This window comes from Zalophus californianus, chromosome 6, assembly GCF_009762305.2.
Source record: "Zalophus californianus isolate mZalCal1 chromosome 6, mZalCal1.pri.v2, whole genome shotgun sequence".
NCBI lineage: Eukaryota > Metazoa > Chordata > Mammalia > Carnivora > Otariidae > Zalophus > Zalophus californianus.
Window position 1 is genome coordinate 33,328,968 of NC_045600.1, and position 19,276 is coordinate 33,348,243.

At 34.6% G+C, this 19,276-nt stretch overlaps 1 protein-coding gene across 1 annotated transcript in view; it reads right to left on the reverse strand.

The window, feature by feature from the left end:
* Nucleotides 1–19,276, reverse strand: part of MPP5 (membrane palmitoylated protein 5) — a 70,258-nt gene that overhangs the window by 18,524 nt on the left and 32,458 nt on the right. The window contains 5 exon segments of the mRNA XM_027570191.2: nucleotides 5,729–5,806; nucleotides 7,482–7,643; nucleotides 8,933–9,079; nucleotides 9,686–9,763; nucleotides 17,934–18,142. Coding sequence (XP_027425992.1) covers nucleotides 5,729–5,806; nucleotides 7,482–7,643; nucleotides 8,933–9,079; nucleotides 9,686–9,763; nucleotides 17,934–18,142 — 674 coding nt within the window.

Below are 19,276 nucleotides of genomic sequence, written 5' to 3' on the forward strand. Positions count from 1 at the left end.
GTTAAAAATGTAGAATTTACATGCTAGTCTGTTTTGAGGGGTAGCTTTTCATGGATGTACTCCGTAAGTTCAATAATACACAAAATCATAAATGTATGGCTCAATGAATTTTCACAAATGAAACATACCTGTATAACATACCTGTATATTGATTTGTATGACCCAAATCAATAACCAGACTATCACCAGCACCCCAGAAGCACTGCCCCTCATGCCCCTTTCAGTCACTAACCACCCTACGTCCTCCAAGGGTAAGCATCATCCTGATTCCTGGAAGCATAGATTACCTTCCCTAGTATTTTACTTCATACAAATAGGATCACACAGTATTCACTCCTGGGTTAAATATGGTTAAGAGAACTCATTCATTTAGACCGTGTTCTGCTGCATTCCAACTATAGAGTGCCCTAACGAGCCTTTTTCTTGATTTGAAAACAGAGTTTTGATTAAAATCTTGAGAACTCTGCCAGGTAAAACCAAAAGTGAATTTTAGAAAGTTATACAAAGGTAGCAGAGAGTCAAAACACAGCTGAGAGACTGGTTAAAGAGATATACATACAATTTTGTAATCCTGGCATAAGATGTAGGATAATCTATAAGTACCTAATATGTAGGATTAACAAAAAACTGCTTATCATCTCTGTCAATCAACGCTTCCAAAATCTGCTTGAATTGTTGCTTTTTAGCAAAAAAGTCTTGGAAATCTAAATATGGAATTACAGGGATTATTTAAGGTGGTGAAGAGATCATTTTTGTTATCAGGCTTTTAGAGATCTGTAAAATCAGACTAACTTGGTCACCTGATTGATGATTTTATCAAATAACTTTCTGAAAGCCATACCCAGCACATTTTCAAAGTGTTCTCAGATCACCTGCCTGGAATGTTTATCAAAATACTAAATTCTTTTGCCGTATCTCAGACTTCAGGATTCTGCATTTTAACTAGCTTCCTTGGATAACTGTTTTATAAATGTCATTTAAAATGTACCCTAAGGGGTGCCTGGGTGGCTCAGTTGTTAAGCGTCTGCCTTTGGCTTGGGTCATGATCCCAGGGTCCTGGGATGGAGTTCCGCATTGGGCTCTCTGCTCTGTGGGGAGCCTGCTTCTTCCTCTGCCTGCCGCTCCCCCTGTTGTGCTTATGCATTCTCTGTCAAATAATCTTTAAAAATAAATAAATAAATAAGATGTACTTTAAAAATTTTAGGGAACTACTACCCTGAGGGAAACTAATGAGACCACTGTGGAGGCTATATCTAGGTCTATGACTTTTGCCAAAGGTCGACAGATTTAGCTGGTTTGGAATGGAGCCTCTCTCTGTGTAGGCTGAAGAAGAGTACAGAGGAGAAATGCTTTGCTTATATAATAAGTTTATCTAGTGCTGTTTAAAATGTACCCCCTAAAATTAAGAGCAAAATTTATTTCACATCGGAGATGAACCATTTGGTTGAGTTAAAGTCTGAGCAATGCCTTGACATGCTCTATGTGACTTCTATCCATATAATCTAACTGATCAATTCTTATTAGTGCTAGAAGTTATCTTCATCCATCTTTCTTCTCCAACTCTGTTAGTGGTTAATTTAGTTTACCATACAAAAGAAAACAGAGCCCCCCCTCCCCCAACTTTTTTAAGAGAGGGAGAGACAGAATCTTAAACAGGCTCCACACCCAGTGTGGAGCCCCATGTGGGGCTCTATCTCACAACCCTGAGATCATGACCTGAGCTGAAATAAAGAGTTGGAGCCACCTAGGAGCCCCCAACAGAGCCCTTTTTCAAAATGGAGAGATGCTGACCCTTACAGAAGACTCGGGTTTAACAATGCTGTAATATCAGTACTGATCAAAACAGTGTTTGCTTTCTAAATGAAACAAAATCTTCTGAATTTCAAATTATAGGATTATAGGATTAAGTACAATTATCTTCCAGCCTAACATTCTTCTCTTTGCCTTTTTTTTAGTACCCATAAGCTCGTAAGCCATTCACACTTGAAGTCCTAACGATGGGAATACAGTCAAGAGATAATGAATTATCAATTTATTTACATCTTTTCTAAGGGATTCAATACTCCAAAATAATTTTCCTTTTTAATTTTTATTTCTGTATTTATTATAGATTTATTTTGAATTTTAAATTATTGGTGGAAGAGAAAAGAATTTGAAAGTGTATCTTCCTTTAGCTTGGCCTAAACTTTACCCCTCACTCACACTATAAATTTAAGGATGGCATCAAGAAAAGCCTTTCCAGTGTCAAGCAAAAGTTTTCAAAATCCTCCTCCAAACTGAGATTGCTCCTCCCAATGCCCACTCAAGAAGGATTATCTTTGGGCGTCTCGGTGGTTCAGTCTGCTAAGTGTCTGCCTTCAGCTCAGGTCATGATTCCAGGGTCCTGGGATCGAGTTCCTGCGTCGGGCTCCCTGCTCAGCGGCAGGGAGTTTGCTTCTGCCCGCCCCCCCTCCAGCTCATGTGCGTGTGCTCTCTCTCTCAAATAGATTAATAAAATCTTAAAAAAAAAGGATTATCTTTATTGTTTGCTTCCATTTTTTACATGAGAAGTTTGGGGTATGTGGGACATCCAAAAGATACTTAGTAGAAAGCAGACAGAAATATGAACCTTAAGGTAATAGCAAACAATACAGCAACTGCCCTAACTTGAAAAGGGATGGCCTTCTACTACACTGAAATTTTCTATATTTTTGGTATCTCTAATATGTATTCATAAAACCTTACTGCATTCATAAAATTCCAGATCATCTTCCAAATGAGAAAAAAAATTAAGATGAAAATTGGATAATACATTTTATACCTCTAACAGAAAAGTAAATACATTTGACAGCAGTGGTTCTCAACTTTTCCTTCCAACCCAGTTATCTTTATAAATTGTGAATGTGAACATCCTTAAACAATTATTTTTAAATTTTGCAAACACATCAAGTACATATAAACAGACTACTCCTCTGACCTGCTCTCCCCGCAGTAAATACAACTATAGCCCAGATCTCTCCTTAGAATTCCAGACTGATATATATATATTTTTTAAAGGTTTATTTTAGAGAGAGTGTGTGAGTGCATGGGGGAGGCAGAGGGAGAGGGGAAGAGAGACTCTCAAGCAGACTCCCCACAAGCGCAAAGCCCTACACAGGGCTGAATCTCATGACCCGGAGAACATGACCCGAGCCGAAACCAAGAGTCGGATGCCCAAATGACTGAGCCACCCATGCACCCCTGATATACTGAGTTCTATATACTCAGTATGTCTACCTGAATGCCCTTCAAACCTGGAAAATGGGCCTCTTCATTTTTCTCCCGAAATCTGTTTTTCCTTCAGACCTCCCTTTAGTAATAACCAGCACCACGATCCGCCCAGTTAAGTTGCTCAGGCATTCTTCCTCTTTCCTTCACCCTCCATGTTCATTACAAGGTCCTGCCATCTCTACTTCTAGAACACAGCCTGATCCATTTTCTCCACTGCCACTATCATCCTAGTTTAAGCCATCATCATACTTTATGATGACTTCAGTTTCCTAAATCTCCTTGCTTCCATTATTGTCTCTACTAATTCAATTTCTACACAGCAGCCAGAAGTGTTTTTTTAAATACAAACCAGATGATACTATATTTAATATCCAAACTCTTGTTCACAGGAGAGACATGGGAAAAGGCATAGAGAGAGACTGAGGCTGCTGGAATTCAGAGACAAACTATTTCCTCATTTTTCTTCTTATAAAGAACTTTAAACAGAAGGAAGGTTGCAGATGCAACATCAACTTCAATATATTCCATAAGGAATAAAAGGAAAATGTGGAATGACAGCCAAAATATAAAGCATAACTGTGATGAAATATTGAGGAAAAAAATGAAACTGTGTCCTCTTTCAAAGTGTTACGTTTTTTGTAAAAGTTAACAACAGATGTAATACATCAGCCTTCCATGTAACTCATTTTGAAGCCTATAATTTTTTAACACTTTACTGAGAAATAATTCATATATTATAAAAGCCACTACTGTATACAATGAGTTTTTAGTAAATTCAGAGTTGTGCAACCATAAACAATTTTACATTTTTATCACCCCAAACGGAAACCCCATGCTCATTAGGAATCACTCCCATACTCTCCTAACTCCCCTTCCCTACACCTAAGGAACTACTATACCACTTTCTATCTCTATGGATTTACCAACTCTGGACATTTCATATAAATGAACCAATACATGGCCATTTGTGACTGGCTTCTTTCACTTAGCCTAATTTTTTCAAGGTTCATCCATGTTATAGCATGTATCAGTACTTTATTCCTTTTGATTGCCAAATAATAATCCTTTCTATGGATATACCACATTTCACTTTCCATTCATCATCTAGCAGACATTTGGGCTGTTTCTACTTTCCGGTTAATAAAATAATGCTGCTATGCACATTCATGTATGATTTTTTGTAAGGATGTATGTTTTCAATTCTCTTGGATATATACCTAGGAGTGGAACTGTTAGGTCGTATAATAATTAAGTCTGTCTGTTAGTACAGCTAGTTGAAAAAATGTTTAACATAAAGAGCAATACATATTCTAAAATTAAAGTTGTGCATACTTTCTAAAAGCACTTTTTCACCCTACTCTAAGTATGTTTAAGTTAAATGACCTATAATGACAGAAAAATTCTGACAAAAGTTAGAATTCATAAAAATTCTGGAAGAAAAGTATGTTCCACTTTTTACTTTTCAGAATTTAATAAATTTGAAATATTAATATTTCTTTAAATAAAAACTGCTGAATTTACCTTTTACTTGAAAGTAAGAAATAATTACAGTGACATTTTAGGGGCGCCTGGGTGGCTCAGTAAGTTAAGCGTTTGCCTGCAGCTCAGGTCATGATTCCAAGGTCCTGGGATTGAGTCCCGCATTGGGCTCCCTGCTCAGTGGGGCATCTGCTTCCTCTACTCTCCCTCCCCCCAGCTTGTGCTCTCTAATATATAAAAAAAATCTAATAAATAAATAAAGTGACATTTCTAATACTCAAAAGTAAACATTCATGTGTAAGTTCTGTGTGGATGTTAAGTTTTTGATTCCTTGGTATTTACCCAAATGAGATGAAATCATGTCCACACAAAAAAACCTGCAGAGGGATGTTTATAGTAGCTTTACTGGTAGCTACCAAAAGTTGGAAGCAACTAAGATATTCTTCTGTAGGTAGGTGGATAAACTATTATATTACCAGATAATGGAATATTATTTGGAGCTAAAAAAAATGAGCTACCAAAAGCTAAGAAAAGACATAGAGGAAACTTAAATGCTTATCATTCATGTAAAAAGCCAATCTGAAAAGGCTACATACTGTATGATTCCAACTATATGACATTAAGGAAAAGGCAAAACTATGGGGATCAGTGGTTGCCATGGGTCGGGGAGGGGAGGAAGTGATGAATAGGCAGGGCACAGAGGATTTTTAGGGCAGTCAAACTATTCTGTATGATACATTGGTGGATACATATAAATTATACATTTGTCAAAACCCAAAGGATGTACAACAAAAGTGAATCCTAATGAGAAACAATGAAAGCATTGATTCATCAGTGTAACAAATGATACAAGATGCTGATAGTGGAGGCAACTATGCATATGTGGTAACTTTGTTCAATTTTGCTGTGAACCTAAAACTACTCTAAAAAAATAAAGTTTATTAATTAAATAAACAGTAGACATCAGACAATAAATAATGAACATAAAAAAATCACTTACTACTGTTTCCTTGGCAGGAGGAGGCTTGATCTGTTGACTAGGAATCAGAACAAATGTCAGAGTACCATGCATATCAGACTGCAATAGAAAGATCAGATTATTTTAAAAATCTATCTTTATGAAAATTGTTCTATGATGTTATGTTATGATCAATATTCCCTAAACTGGACTATTCTGGATCCCCTAGAAGACCTTTTAAATAGTTGGTAACGATGAATGCCATTTCATCAGGAAGCATAAATTAGACCTTTCATGGACTCCATTATAGTAGAGCTACCCAGGAAATGTGGCATTCTGTATTCTGGTCCACTGGAGAAAGCCACTTATCCCAGAAGTCTTTGGTTTTTGTCTTCCATTTTGTGTAAGCTTAGGAAGAGCCCACAGTGGGGGAGCCTGGGTGGCTCAGTTGTTAAGCGTCTGCCTTCTGCTCAGGTCATGATCCAGGGTCCTGGGATTGAGCTGCACACTGGGCTCCCTGCTCCTCAGGAAGCCTGCTTCTCCCTCTCCCACTCCCCCTGCTTGTGTTCCCTTTCTCACTGTGTCTCTGTCAAATAAATAAATAAAATATTAAAAAAAAAAAAAAAGGAAGATTCCCACAGCGAAGGTTTGGAAGACACCACAGTGCTAGAACAGTTCTGGGTTATCTATTCTGGCAAACATCAATTTTAACACAGTAGAATTTGAAATAGTAATTGTGACCAGGATTAGAAAAGTGATGCAAATATACAAATATATTTCCACTTCCCAGATACCCAGTCTCTGTCACCCATTCTGTTTTCTAACTGTATAATGTTACTGTTAGCTATTATTTCCCAGTACACCACTGACTGCCTTGTTCAGATACCTCCAGCCTAAACAGTAATCACAACTTCTGGTCCTGACATAGCAGGGAGCAGTGCTCAACAGAGACAACAGCCAATAAAACAAGGCCTAAAAATGATGACTACTGACACTGCTTTACCAAAGCAATGAATGAGGGCGGGTGAAAATAAGGATGTTTTCTAGATTCTTCAACAAATGTCAGCAGATAGGAGAGATTCTACTGTAACTACTGATGCTGTAAATAAGAATATGAAGTGATAATAAATTGCCCTCAAAGACTAACTATAAAGTGGCTTCCTGATTATATTGGCACTGTCCAATAGAATGTTCTATAATGATGGAAATGTTCTATATCTACATCTTAATATGGAAACCATTTGCTATATACTGCTCTTAAACACCTGAAATGCAGCCAGTATGAATGGGGAACGGAATTTTAAATCTAAATAACTAGCACATGTAGCTATTGGCTATTATGTTGGACAGTGTACATTAATACCATGCTATTACCTAATATTGTTAAGGAAATAGCAATCAGTTGAAGAAAATTTTTTAAAAAAATGAACTTAAAAAATGATGGCATGGACTTTGTTGTGTCACTATTTTCCTAGTGGCTAACACATAATAGGTACTCAATATATATATGTTGAAGAATTAATTAGTTATATTAGTGATTTCAAAAGGCAAATAAAATATACCTTGTAGTAATAAAGCTCAAAATAAAAAAAATAACAGTGCTAATCATACCAAAATAAAACTCTACTAAAAAATACTGTGGAAATAATTATATTATGTCAAATTTAGGCTAGAAATTGCCTAGTGTTCTTAATAATTATTTTTAAAATATTGCATTTTTAAGTCTTTTAAGAAGTCTTTCAACAAAGAAAACAGCTTTTAAGAACCAGTTAGTTACTCTTCTGTATCAACTTACCAACAAGTCAAAAACCTCATTGACATCTTTCCCTCGAATTTCAATGCCATTAATTTCCAGAACCTCATCTCCTTCATGTAATAGACCACTTTTCTCTGCAGCACCTCCTTTTACTATCCGACTAATGATGACAGAATCCATTTCATTACGAACTGTAGCACCCTAAAAAAAAGGCAGTATCTAATTTAAAATAAAAATGTACTTTTTTATTAAACATTTCTTCATTTACAAGTTTTCTATTCAACAATATTAGCCTTCAGTTATCTTGAGAAAGAAACTAACTTACACAACTAGAGTAAGCATGGTAATTAGCTTTGAAAGTTGACCATTTTCCTTACAACATTTTCTGCTTCCGACAAGCTGTATGCATCTGAATTCTAAAATCAAGCAGACTTTTGAAGTCTACAACAACAGAAAAATGCACTTACTTTTAAAAACAATGTGAAGACCTAAAATCAAATTTGTCCTCTATATGCTGGATGCTAGTCAAATGGTTATACTATAGTTAGATATAATTAGTGTATACAACTTATAACTATAAAAGTCCTTTTTTAAAATTCAAAATATGATTAAGGAATGAATAATCTGGCTTATTATTCAAATATTAAATATAGCTGCACCAATTTAAATTAAAATGTATTTAAACACTAGTATTTATTACATAAATTGGAAGCACAACTGAAATATATGCATTCAAAAAATGGAAATATGAAGTACAGAATAAGGCTTAAAAGTAGACAAGAGTATGTAACATTTTTCTCCTAAACTTTTATTTCAAATTTTTGTTACAACTTTCCCAATTTGTTTTTTCTGGTGGGGAAAAAAACCTAGTTACATTAACTGCCCATAAAATACAGTCCTTATTTTATGTACCACACTCTTCAAGACATAATTTGAGACATGAAGATTCGAGACTATTTCTCTGAAAATAAAAGAAAGAAAATTAAGGCAACTACAGTAGACAGAAAAGAGATTGCAAAAAGTTTTACATACAAAACATTAGAAATGCTGGCTAAATGAATATAATAAAACAAAAACATTAAAAAAACAAAAAATTAAAAAAAACATTAAAAAACAAATATTAACATTAAGGAATACATACTTCTAAGTATATGTGAACCATATAAGGAATTGTATTCCAACAGAATTAATGGAATGCAAAGATCAGAATTTCTAATTACTGTTTCTTTAAAAAGCCAGGAGAATAATGAAGCAGACAACTCGTCCCTCTTTGTTCCTCAGTAATTATTTTACAAGCTATTATTTTCATCAAATTATAGGTAAGAAAAGATGAACAAATTTTTCTCAACTGAGTAAGACCATAAAAGAACTCCAGCAAATGAACCTCAACAAAGAAAAACTACTAGAAATGTAAAGGGGTCTTCAACTACCTGCCAAACATAAGATCCCTGTGTAGAAAGGATCTCAGATCAGAGATGTGGAGCACTTACCAGTGGAATATCTCGAGCCTTTTCTATACGAACTATTTTTACAGTTTCTCCTCCATACTGGCCAACGCTTTCATAAACTCTCTCATCTGTAAAGGGTTCTAGCTGCATTTCCTGCTCAGCAACCTTATCATGGGCCAGTAAAAGTGCCTGTTTCAAAGAAATCCACAGCATTTAAAGTAGTAGCATGATTTATTTCTGTAGAGAGATTTTTAATCTAATCATGTTGACTAGTATTCTAATCATTAAACGTTTAGAAGTGCTATAATTATTTATATATTCAAATCTGTTTCCAAATTTTCTAATGAAGTACAGATGCAACCCTGTATCTTTTATAGCTAATAAAAAAGATGTGTTACATGTAACAGGGTAACTCTGGGATGGGTTATGAAAGTCTAAAATGCTTATTAAACTTCATAATAACAAAATCAATTTAAAGGCCCAACACCATAGATAATTAAAATTTATGGAAAATATAACCAAAAAAGGGAAGAATTTTTGTATAGAATACAAAGTTGTTTCAAAACTAATGTGGTTAATTTTAAATATAAAAATATATAATCAAAAATTAAAGTAACGTGTGTGTGTGTGTGTGTGTGTGTGTGTGTGTATTCCAACATAATTATTTTGCAGTGTGAGTTATAAACCAAACAGGCTACACAGATAATGTCTGAGGTCTCTTCTAGCCCTAAGAGACTTAGCAGAGACTTTGAATGCTGGAAAAATCACTTATATATCATTTTGTTCATTTTCTACCTGAATATGTGGAGCACTCAGCAAAGCAGTTAATTCTTGTCCTTCCTTCTGGTGGACTGGCTTCAAAACACTTTGTACCTAAGAAACATAAGATTATTTTTCCTAGGTTATAGGAAGTATCACCAACACATATATAGGTATATAAAAAAAAAGATACAATTTAAACTTGTAAGAAACTACTTGTAAGAAAGAAAAGCACTACAAAGTAGAATTATAAGAGAAAAAAGGAATATGTTTCTTCTTACACAGTTTTCAACCTTGTTATCATTAACAGCATTCTTTAAAAAAATACACTAGATAAGATTTTGGTATTTACAACTATGAATGACCTATTTGCTTCTTGAAAGTTTCTCCCAACATACTATAAATAGACTAATAATGATTACATAAGGGAAGAAAAACTATTCTGTTACTATAGCTTTTTTTCCCACTTTGTACTGATTTTTTTGTTACATTAATCACTACACATTACATCATTAGTTTTTGATGTAGTGTTCCATGATTCATTGTTTGCATGTAACACCCAGTGCTCCACGCAGCACATGCCCTCTTTAATACCCATCACTAGGCTAACACATCCCCCCATCCCCTCTAGAACCCTCAGTTTGACTAGTTATAGTTTCACCAAAATCATGTTTATATAACTACATTTTAAATCAGAGATGACACTTTAGTCACAGACTAACAAGATACACTTATGTGAGAGTAATGGAACAACTACCAGGCCACAGGCACAGGTAATTACATTAAAAAATCTCCTGAGGTTGAGCAATTCTTGTATTCCTAGGATAAACTACACTTGATTATGATGAATTTCTTTTAGCCTTTATTTCCTTATCTGTAGAATGGCACCTACCATTCAAGGTTCTTAAAAGATTGAGATAATCCATATAAACTGCTTAGTACAGTACCTAGGCACATAATAAATTACTACTTTAATATATTTCTAGATATGAGTTATTCATATTTTAAGATTTCTTACCTTAATGTTCCTAAACTGGATTGGCCTCTACTTGTTGAGTGCAAGTCATGTACACTGGTTTGCGGAACTACTGTCTGGTTTTAGTATCTAGGTTATACTATTCTAGTACACGGAGGTGGGAAATAGTCTATATTTATGTATTAAAACAGTTTATTTGACACCAGAATTGTATGTTCCCTAAAGTTTTAACAGAGCTTGTATATAAATTCATCTGGGCATGGTAGAGTTTTTAAGGGTAGATTTTCTAATGTTACTGGAATTTTTTTCCTTTATGTAACTTGTCAAAGGTTTCTCTATTTTCTTGTACTTTTCAAAAACCCAGCTTCTAAATTTAAATCTGTCGTTCTTTCCATTTGAATAATCCCAGTTCCTTTCCTCTGCTTTAGTTTATTCCCCTTTTCAATTTCTAATCATTTAGGCTGTATGCTCTGTTCATTTTTTTTTTTTAAGAGTTTATTTACTTAGTAATTTAGAAAGAGTGCTAGTAGGGGGAGGGCAGACTGGAGAGGGAGAGAATCTCAAGCAGATGCCCCACCGAGCTTGGAGCCTAACGTAAGGCTCCATATCATCCAGGTCAGATCATGACCTGAGCCAAAATCAAGAGTTGGATGCTTAACCGACTGAGCCACCCAGGTGCCCCCAGTTCATTTATTTTCAATCTTCTTTCTTCTACCACAAGTATTTAAAGAGAGAGACACAGTGAGAGAGAGAGCACAAGCAGGGTGAGTGGGAGAGGGAGAAGCAGGCTTCCCGTAGAGCAGGGAGCCCGATGCGAGGCTTGATCCCAGGACCCTGGGATCATGACCTGAGCCGAAGGCAGATGCTTAACGACTGAGCCACCCAGGCACCCCTATTTTAAATCATTTTATTAGTAATTCCCCTATCAAACCTAAGAGGTGATTATTTGGGGATTAACTAATTTGACCACAAGTGGATCAAAGTAATGACAGTTCCCAAACCAGCCTGTTCTCTTGTTTCGGTTCCTAGACAAACATGTTTCTAATTGTAGAGTTCTGTATGTGTAAACAGCATAGGTAACATAGCAATTATTATCTTCAAGAATTCTATTAAAGCCTTACTAATGGACAAATGCAGTAATCCAAAACTGGAGGCAATTAAATGCTGATTTTTTAAAATAAGGTGTCTTTCTTTTTAAAATATATCAAATCTAGGCTAATTTAACATGAAATTTATAGTCCCTGATCCTGACCTTTTGATAGCTAGAAAAAGTAATTCTGAGGGGAAAAGAAAAATCTGGATTAAAAATGCTGAGGGTATACAGTGTGTACCAAATCAACTCAATAATAATTTTGGGGCGCCTGGGTGGCTCAGTTGGTTAAGCAACTGCCTTTGGCTCAGGTCATGATCCTGGAGTCCCAGGATCAAGTCCCGCATCGGGCTCCCTGCTCAGCGGGGAGTCTGCTTCTCCCTCTGACCCTCCCCCCTCTCATGCTCTCTCTCTCATTCTCTCTCTCAAATAAATAAATAAAATCTTAAAAAAATAATTTTGTATATGGACATTTTTTTCCTTTTACTTTTAAATCCTTTCCTAAACATCTCTGAGATCTTCTCTTCTATAGAAATGTAGAGCTCCTCTTAAGTGTTTATTTCCTTTCCCTATTAGTCCATATGTTACCTATTTTAGTGTCCTCACACATCAACTATTTCTACAAAGGACTAAGGAATTAAAAGGCTATTCTTACATTGTACTGCTTCCTTTCCATTGGCCTATAAAAATGCTCTAATCTCTTATCTTTAAAAAGAAAATACTCTCTCCTGATCTAATACTCTTTTCTAGCTACATTATTTTTCTCTCTTTTCTTTCAGAGCCCAAATCCTTCTTTTTTTAAATTTAATTTTATTTAAATTCAATTAATTAAAATATAGTATATTATTAGTTTCAGGGGTAGAATTCAGTGATTCATCAGTTGTATATAACACCAGTGCTCATTACACCACATGCCCTCCTTAATGCCCATCACCCAGGTACCCCATCCCCCACCCTCCTTTTCGTTTTTAAACTAATTTTTAAAATTACAGAAATGGTATATGTTAAATGTGAAAAATTGGAAAATAGTTAACCAAAAAGAAGGAAATAAAAGTCATAACCTTCAAACCCAGAGATATTAATCTGGTATATATCCTCCTGTATTATCCTTATCCTTGTTTTTACCAAAATCCACCATGACATATATATATGACAAAAGAACCTGTAACTAGAATATATTAAGAACTCTTAGAACTCAAGACCAACAATCTGACTTCTTAAACGGGAAAAAAATCTGACAAGCTATTTTACAAAAGAAGACGGAAACAGCCTATGAAAAATGCTCAATATATGTAAATACAAACTAAAATGATATACCATTACACACTGCTAGAATGATAAATAGGGAACAACTCAAATATCCATCAAGAGGTGAGTGGTGAAACAAATTATGGGATACTTATACGATGGAATACTACTCACTCAGCAAGAACTTACAAAATCTGATACATGCAACACATGGATGAATTTGAAAAATAAGTCAGACACAAAAGACTACATATTATCTTATTCCATTTATATGAAATGCCCAGAAAAGACAAATTTGTAAAAACAGAAAACAGATCAGTGAAGGCCTAGGGCTTGGGGAGTGGGAGGGAGGTGGTTCTTGTTTGTTAAGGGCCATGAGGAAGCTTAGTAGAATCAGGAATGCTTCTATAACCTGACTGTGGTGGTAGATTACACAAGTGTATAATATGTCAAAACATACTGAACTATAGAATAAATGTACCCATTTTAAGCATATGTAAATTATATCAATAAAGTTGGTTACCAAAAAAAATATGCCCATAACCCCAAAACTATGGGAAAATCTGTGTTTATCCATTACACTTAATTTTATCGAAATGAGATCATACTATTTATACAGTTCTATAACTGCTTTGATTTGATATTAATTTTTAAAATATTTTATTTTTCTATGTCATTAAATATCCTTTTCAATTCTAGAAAAGAAATATAAACATTTTAGTTCCGGTTGGCTGTCATTTACAGGATCAAGTCCAAGTTCCTTAGCATCCTCTGACTTCTGCTTCTTTTCCAGCCCTATCACCTGGCACTCCTCATGCCTTAATCTTTTTGGTCCAGCCCTAAACTGCTTGTTGTTCTCTGCATGCATCATGCCGTCTCCCTATATGATTATGAATGCTCCCTATTGATTGCTAGCTCTCCCAGCTACCTGAATTGTCAAAGTAATTCAGCCTATTCAAATTAGAAACAATTTCACAGTTTTGCTGTTCTCCCACAACTTTCTATTTCATTACTTCTTCCTGTTTCATTGCACTAGCTAATACCTCCAGAAAAGTGTTGAATATTAGAGGTGAGAGTCTGCAGATTGTCTTATTCCAGGCTTAAAAAGCAATGTGTTGGGTACTTCAGCATTACACAGGATGCTCCCTATTGATACCTGATATTATTTTTTTTATTAAGTTAACAAAATGTGCCTGGCTTTCTAAGAATTTTCATCATCAAGGGTAGGTACTAAATTTTTTTCAGGTATCTTTTCTGCATCAAGTTGATCATATGGTTTCCTCCTTTTATCTATTCATGTAAGTTAATTATTTAAAAATATTTATCACACAGATCCATCATAAATTAAATTTAAACTTATTAATTGGCTTATCTGGCTTTCGGGATCTGGACTCTTAAGATTATATCCTACCCTTTACTCATTGTTGAAGAAATATGCCAGACTTCCTCAGTCACTACAGTCTTTGTACCCTTTGCCAATGTAATGGCTTTTCCTCTTTCCTGGATTTCCTGGCAAATTCTCAATCATCCTTCAAGACTCAGCAAATTAAATTTTCATCTATGTTTCTTCCTTTCTCCTGTCCTCTCCCCTTGAATCAGACACATCTATCTCGTGCTCTTGGTACCTTACAAATACTGCCATCACGGTACTTCTCATTAGACCGTAATTGATTATTCATTGTTCTTCCTCAGTGATAGCCTAACAACTTTCGCTGATCAATGGGCACCTGGGTTGATCCCTGTTATTATCTGAATGCTATAAACAGTATTTGTACTTAAGTCTTTGTGTGGATATGTTTTCATTTCTCTTAGGTACATACCCAGAAATGGAACTGCTGGGTCATAACATATAGGTACGTTAAGCTTTAGCTTGCCAAACACCTTCCAAAGTGGTAGTACCAATTTATACCCCACCAGTAATGTGTAAGAGTTTTTTCTTTTTTTTTTTTTTTTAGAGTATTTATTTGACAGAGAGAGAGACAGCAAGAGAGGGAACACAAGCAGTGGGAGTGGTAGAGGGAGAAGCAGACTCCCCGCTGAGCAGGGAGCCCCAAAAGGGGCTGGAGCCCAGGACCTTCAGATCATGACCTGAGCCGAAGGCAGACACTTAACGACTGAGCCACCCAGGTGCCCCTAATGTGGGAGAGTTTCAGTTGCTTCATAAGTTCACTAACATCTGATATTGCCAGTCTTTTTTTTTTTAATTTTAATCATTTTGGTGTCTATATAGTGATATCTCATTTTGTTTTAATTTGCATTTCTGTTAGCTAATGATCTGAACACCTTTTCATACTTATTGGCCATTTGGATTTTGTCTTCTTGTGAGTGTCTCTTCAAGTCCTTTGCCTATTAAAAAAAAATTTGAATAGTCTTCTTCTATTAATTTGTGAGAGTTCTTCTGGATTCAAGTTTTGTTATATATATATTTATACATGTATGCACATGTATATATATATCTCAATATCTCAAAAATCAAATAATAAAATAAAATACTATTTCCTAGTCTGCTGGCTCACATTTTTACTGGATAAGCAGAAGTTCATTAAATGAAACCCAAGTTTTCAAACTTTTCTTGATAAAAGCACTTCAGTGACCAAAAAAACCTTGATTTGTAGTTATTAATAAATACTCTAGATTGTCAAAGATTTAATCTGGATCTCAATATATGAAGTTTTCATAGCCTTTATTATCTATTATACAATATCTAATGTTTAACTAACATAAAAAACTATAAAAATACTATTTAAAAAAGCTATAAAAACAAAGAACACTTCCTAATGTTTTAAGACATTCTTTTGCTAAATTTCTTGTATTTTTTTACTTTAATTTTCATGTAAAAATGATACAACTGAAGCATGAAGTAATTTCTTCACTGCATATTAAAATGGCTGGAATTATGAATGCTATAAAAGCAAAACAGTAGGCACTGAGCAGATGAGCAGCCTAGTTAGTCTTAAGCTAGTCACAAAATCACCTGACCTCACTATCAATATTCAGAAATATAAAACAGAAGAGTTGAATTAGGTGCTTGGTAGCATTTTTCCAGCTATAAAATAAAGGCAACGTGTCCATTTAAACTTTTAGCATTTTGTCATCAGATTTAACACTTTGCTAGGACGAGCTAAGTATATACTTTTCTTAAGTGTTATGCACTGTAAATCAGGGCTGCCGCAGAGTTGTGTAGACACAGCTATGGGGGAAGTTATTCACACAGCAGCACAACCACTTACACTGTGGCCCTGACTAGGTCCCTCACTGTGTACTCATTTAAGACTAGTCTCAGCCCAAGGTGCCTATCAGCCACGTATCCTACCATCATCAAAGCAACACAATTCTTGAGTATTACTGAAGATATTTTAAGGACGTGACAGCAAATTATTCAGAAAGTCTCCTTGCTAGGGTACTTTTAAAATTGTGAACCACGTAAATACGTTCACTATCCTAAAACTAATTTTCAAATTAATTTTTTAAAGTTCTTTTCAACGCTTTCCTTCTCTCCCAAAGCATTTACTCTTTAAGCCATTTACAAATGGCTTTTCTTTGCCTCACTCAATCCAGGTGCCTCTTGATATGCAGTCAACTCCTAAAACTTTTTAAGCTATGTTGCCTCTTTTATTCTTTTTCTTTTCACCCTTTCTGTTGCCTGTGCCACTTTCTTTAACTGGAGCAATTTTGGTCTCTCTTGCTTATCTCATTCTCTTTCCCACCCATTGTTCTATTCAACAAAACAAAGGCCCAGGAGGTAGTAGACAAAGACAGGGAAGAGAATGATTATTACTATGCATTCCTCCCAACTGCATACAATAAAAGTTACCTGTATTTGTGAGTAAATAAAATCAAAGTATGTTGATTATTTTGATGTCTATAAGGAAAGCAATTTTCAAAAAACCATTTAAGCTATAAGTAAAACTGCAGAAATAATTTTTAATTAAAATTTTTGCATATTTAATTTCAATAATTAAAGAGCACAAAGAATGGGTTTCAACTAGCTCTTTTAAATTCTAGTGGACAGAAAATTTCCTCTCTAGGATACGTCCTTAGGTCACACTCTCCTATTCTGGGTGACACAAGACTTCTCTCAGTCACTCTTCCACATAGGATTTTTATCCATTGTATGCACCTAAACAAAGAAAATACATTCTGTGCTCATCTGAAAAAATGCCTCCTAAGATATTTTAAACGCCTGTAAATCTCAAAGTCCTACCCTTCCCCGGAGGCCATTTTCTGTCTCGTGTCTGGGTTCAATGAAACAGATTTACTTAATGGACTTCCAGAATTTTTAGTTTTTATATCAAAGTAACTTAAAATCCTATAATAATGACAGAATTCCATCCCAAAACACAGGAGATGGCTTATTTATATCTTTTTAAAGCCTTCAATTTAAAAGATGTTTGCAGAATACATTAGACACTGAATATCAACATCAACAAGCAGCAGAAACTAGAACTTCAAAGTCAGCATGTTAATGAAAGAAACTCTCACCATACATTAAAACTTAATTTTTTTGGACCTTCTACAGAGTTTTTATACAGGAAAAACTTCAAAATATCTACAAACAAATTTTAGAAGTTGTATATTTATGACACCTGGTTATCAGATATGACTTTACCTCATCAGTGCTCATCTCAGTTTATAATGTATAATGCTTAAAATAAAATTATACATTTATAAAAGCACTAAAAAAACTTCTCTTTAGTTAGACAAATATTTATCTCACTATGCAAATACATAATTTTATATATAAAACTAACACTTCTTTTCATGAAACAGAGCTCTGATTTTGAAGTATATATTTTTTCAGGATAAAATGCATGCAGCAAGTTTTTCCTATCACAATAAATTATTAACATGTGATCAACAGTAATTAATTCAAACAAGGCTTATATTCACATCAGTATTTTCCAATAATACTGCCTTACTGTCACTAACAATTAGCTTGTATATTTCAAGCAGATGTTCAGAATACATACCTCTTGGGCAAGATCTTGTGCACTGGAGATAAGAGGAAAAGGAGGGCTGGCCTTGTTCATGTGTACTGTGACAGCGTTGTGTATCTTAAATGCATTCTGGAAATCTTTATTTTGTACAAGTTGTAAAAGCAGTGAGATATCCTCCTGGCTCTGAGAATCTACCAAAGTATGTTGGATATGTTTAAGTGAAGAAAACAAGTCTTCCACTTCTAGTAGGAGAAGGAAAAGGTATCCAAAAATTAATTGTTTGTCTTAATTCAACACGTGTTTTAAGATAAACTTTCTTGAACCAGTAACGATTTAAGTTTTCCCAAAAAAACCTTGCATATATTTTTGAGAGTTAAACCACTATCATTTTACCTATTTTTAAGTAAAACTCTAAAAATTATACAAAGTAGAATAACATTTTTTCCAAGCATTTGAAGTATAAAATACATACTCACTATAAGAATAAATGAGGAGGAATACAGAAATAAATTTAAAATCACCAACAGTCCCATCACCTAGAAACAACTTTTTTTAAAAATATCTCGAGTATTTGCTTTTTTCATTTAACAGTACATTTTAATTATTTTCCCACATCGCCAAGTACTCTTTTAAAAACATTATATATAATGGCTCCATGATACTCGTTGCATGGCTAAACCATAATTTAAATTACCATTACATTAAAGCTGAGCATTCAGGTTACTTCCCTCCCAATTTTTTGCTACTATAAATAATAAGCATTTCAATACATAATGGTCACAGCTGAATAATAATTTGTCTGAGAGTCTGATGTTTTCTTAACTCCTAGAAATAGAATTTTTAAATAAGATTCTGACATTTTAAAAACCAAAAAGCTTTCCAGAGAAGTTTTACTAATTTAATTTACATCCCATTAGCAATAGTTTCACTAATATTCAACTTTACAGTCCTATAAAACCAATTTATGTAATGGGGAGGGTGAGGTTTAGTCATATTTACCAGGCACTTCTTTGTGGTCCATAAAACTCTTGTAAACATGTGAGTCTCCTAAAATTATATTGAAAATTGTGGGCATGTGTATGTGTGTACATGCCTGTTAGTGTGCATATGCAGCACATGCATTTTTCTGGGAGAGTGTTATCCCAAAATGGTTAAGAGCCACAGGTTGTTTCTTCCCTGCCCCGCAACAGGTAGATGTGTGCATGTGTGTGTTTTTGTTACATTTGTCAGAAACAGTCAGTTTATTCACTTGTCTGTTAACTGTGTCTATGGCAGCTTTTATTATAGAAGTTTTCGACTCTTGTATGTTAAGAATGATCCACCTTTTCCTGTGTGATTTCTTTCACTGTTTCTGTGCTTATAACTCCTTTTGCTAG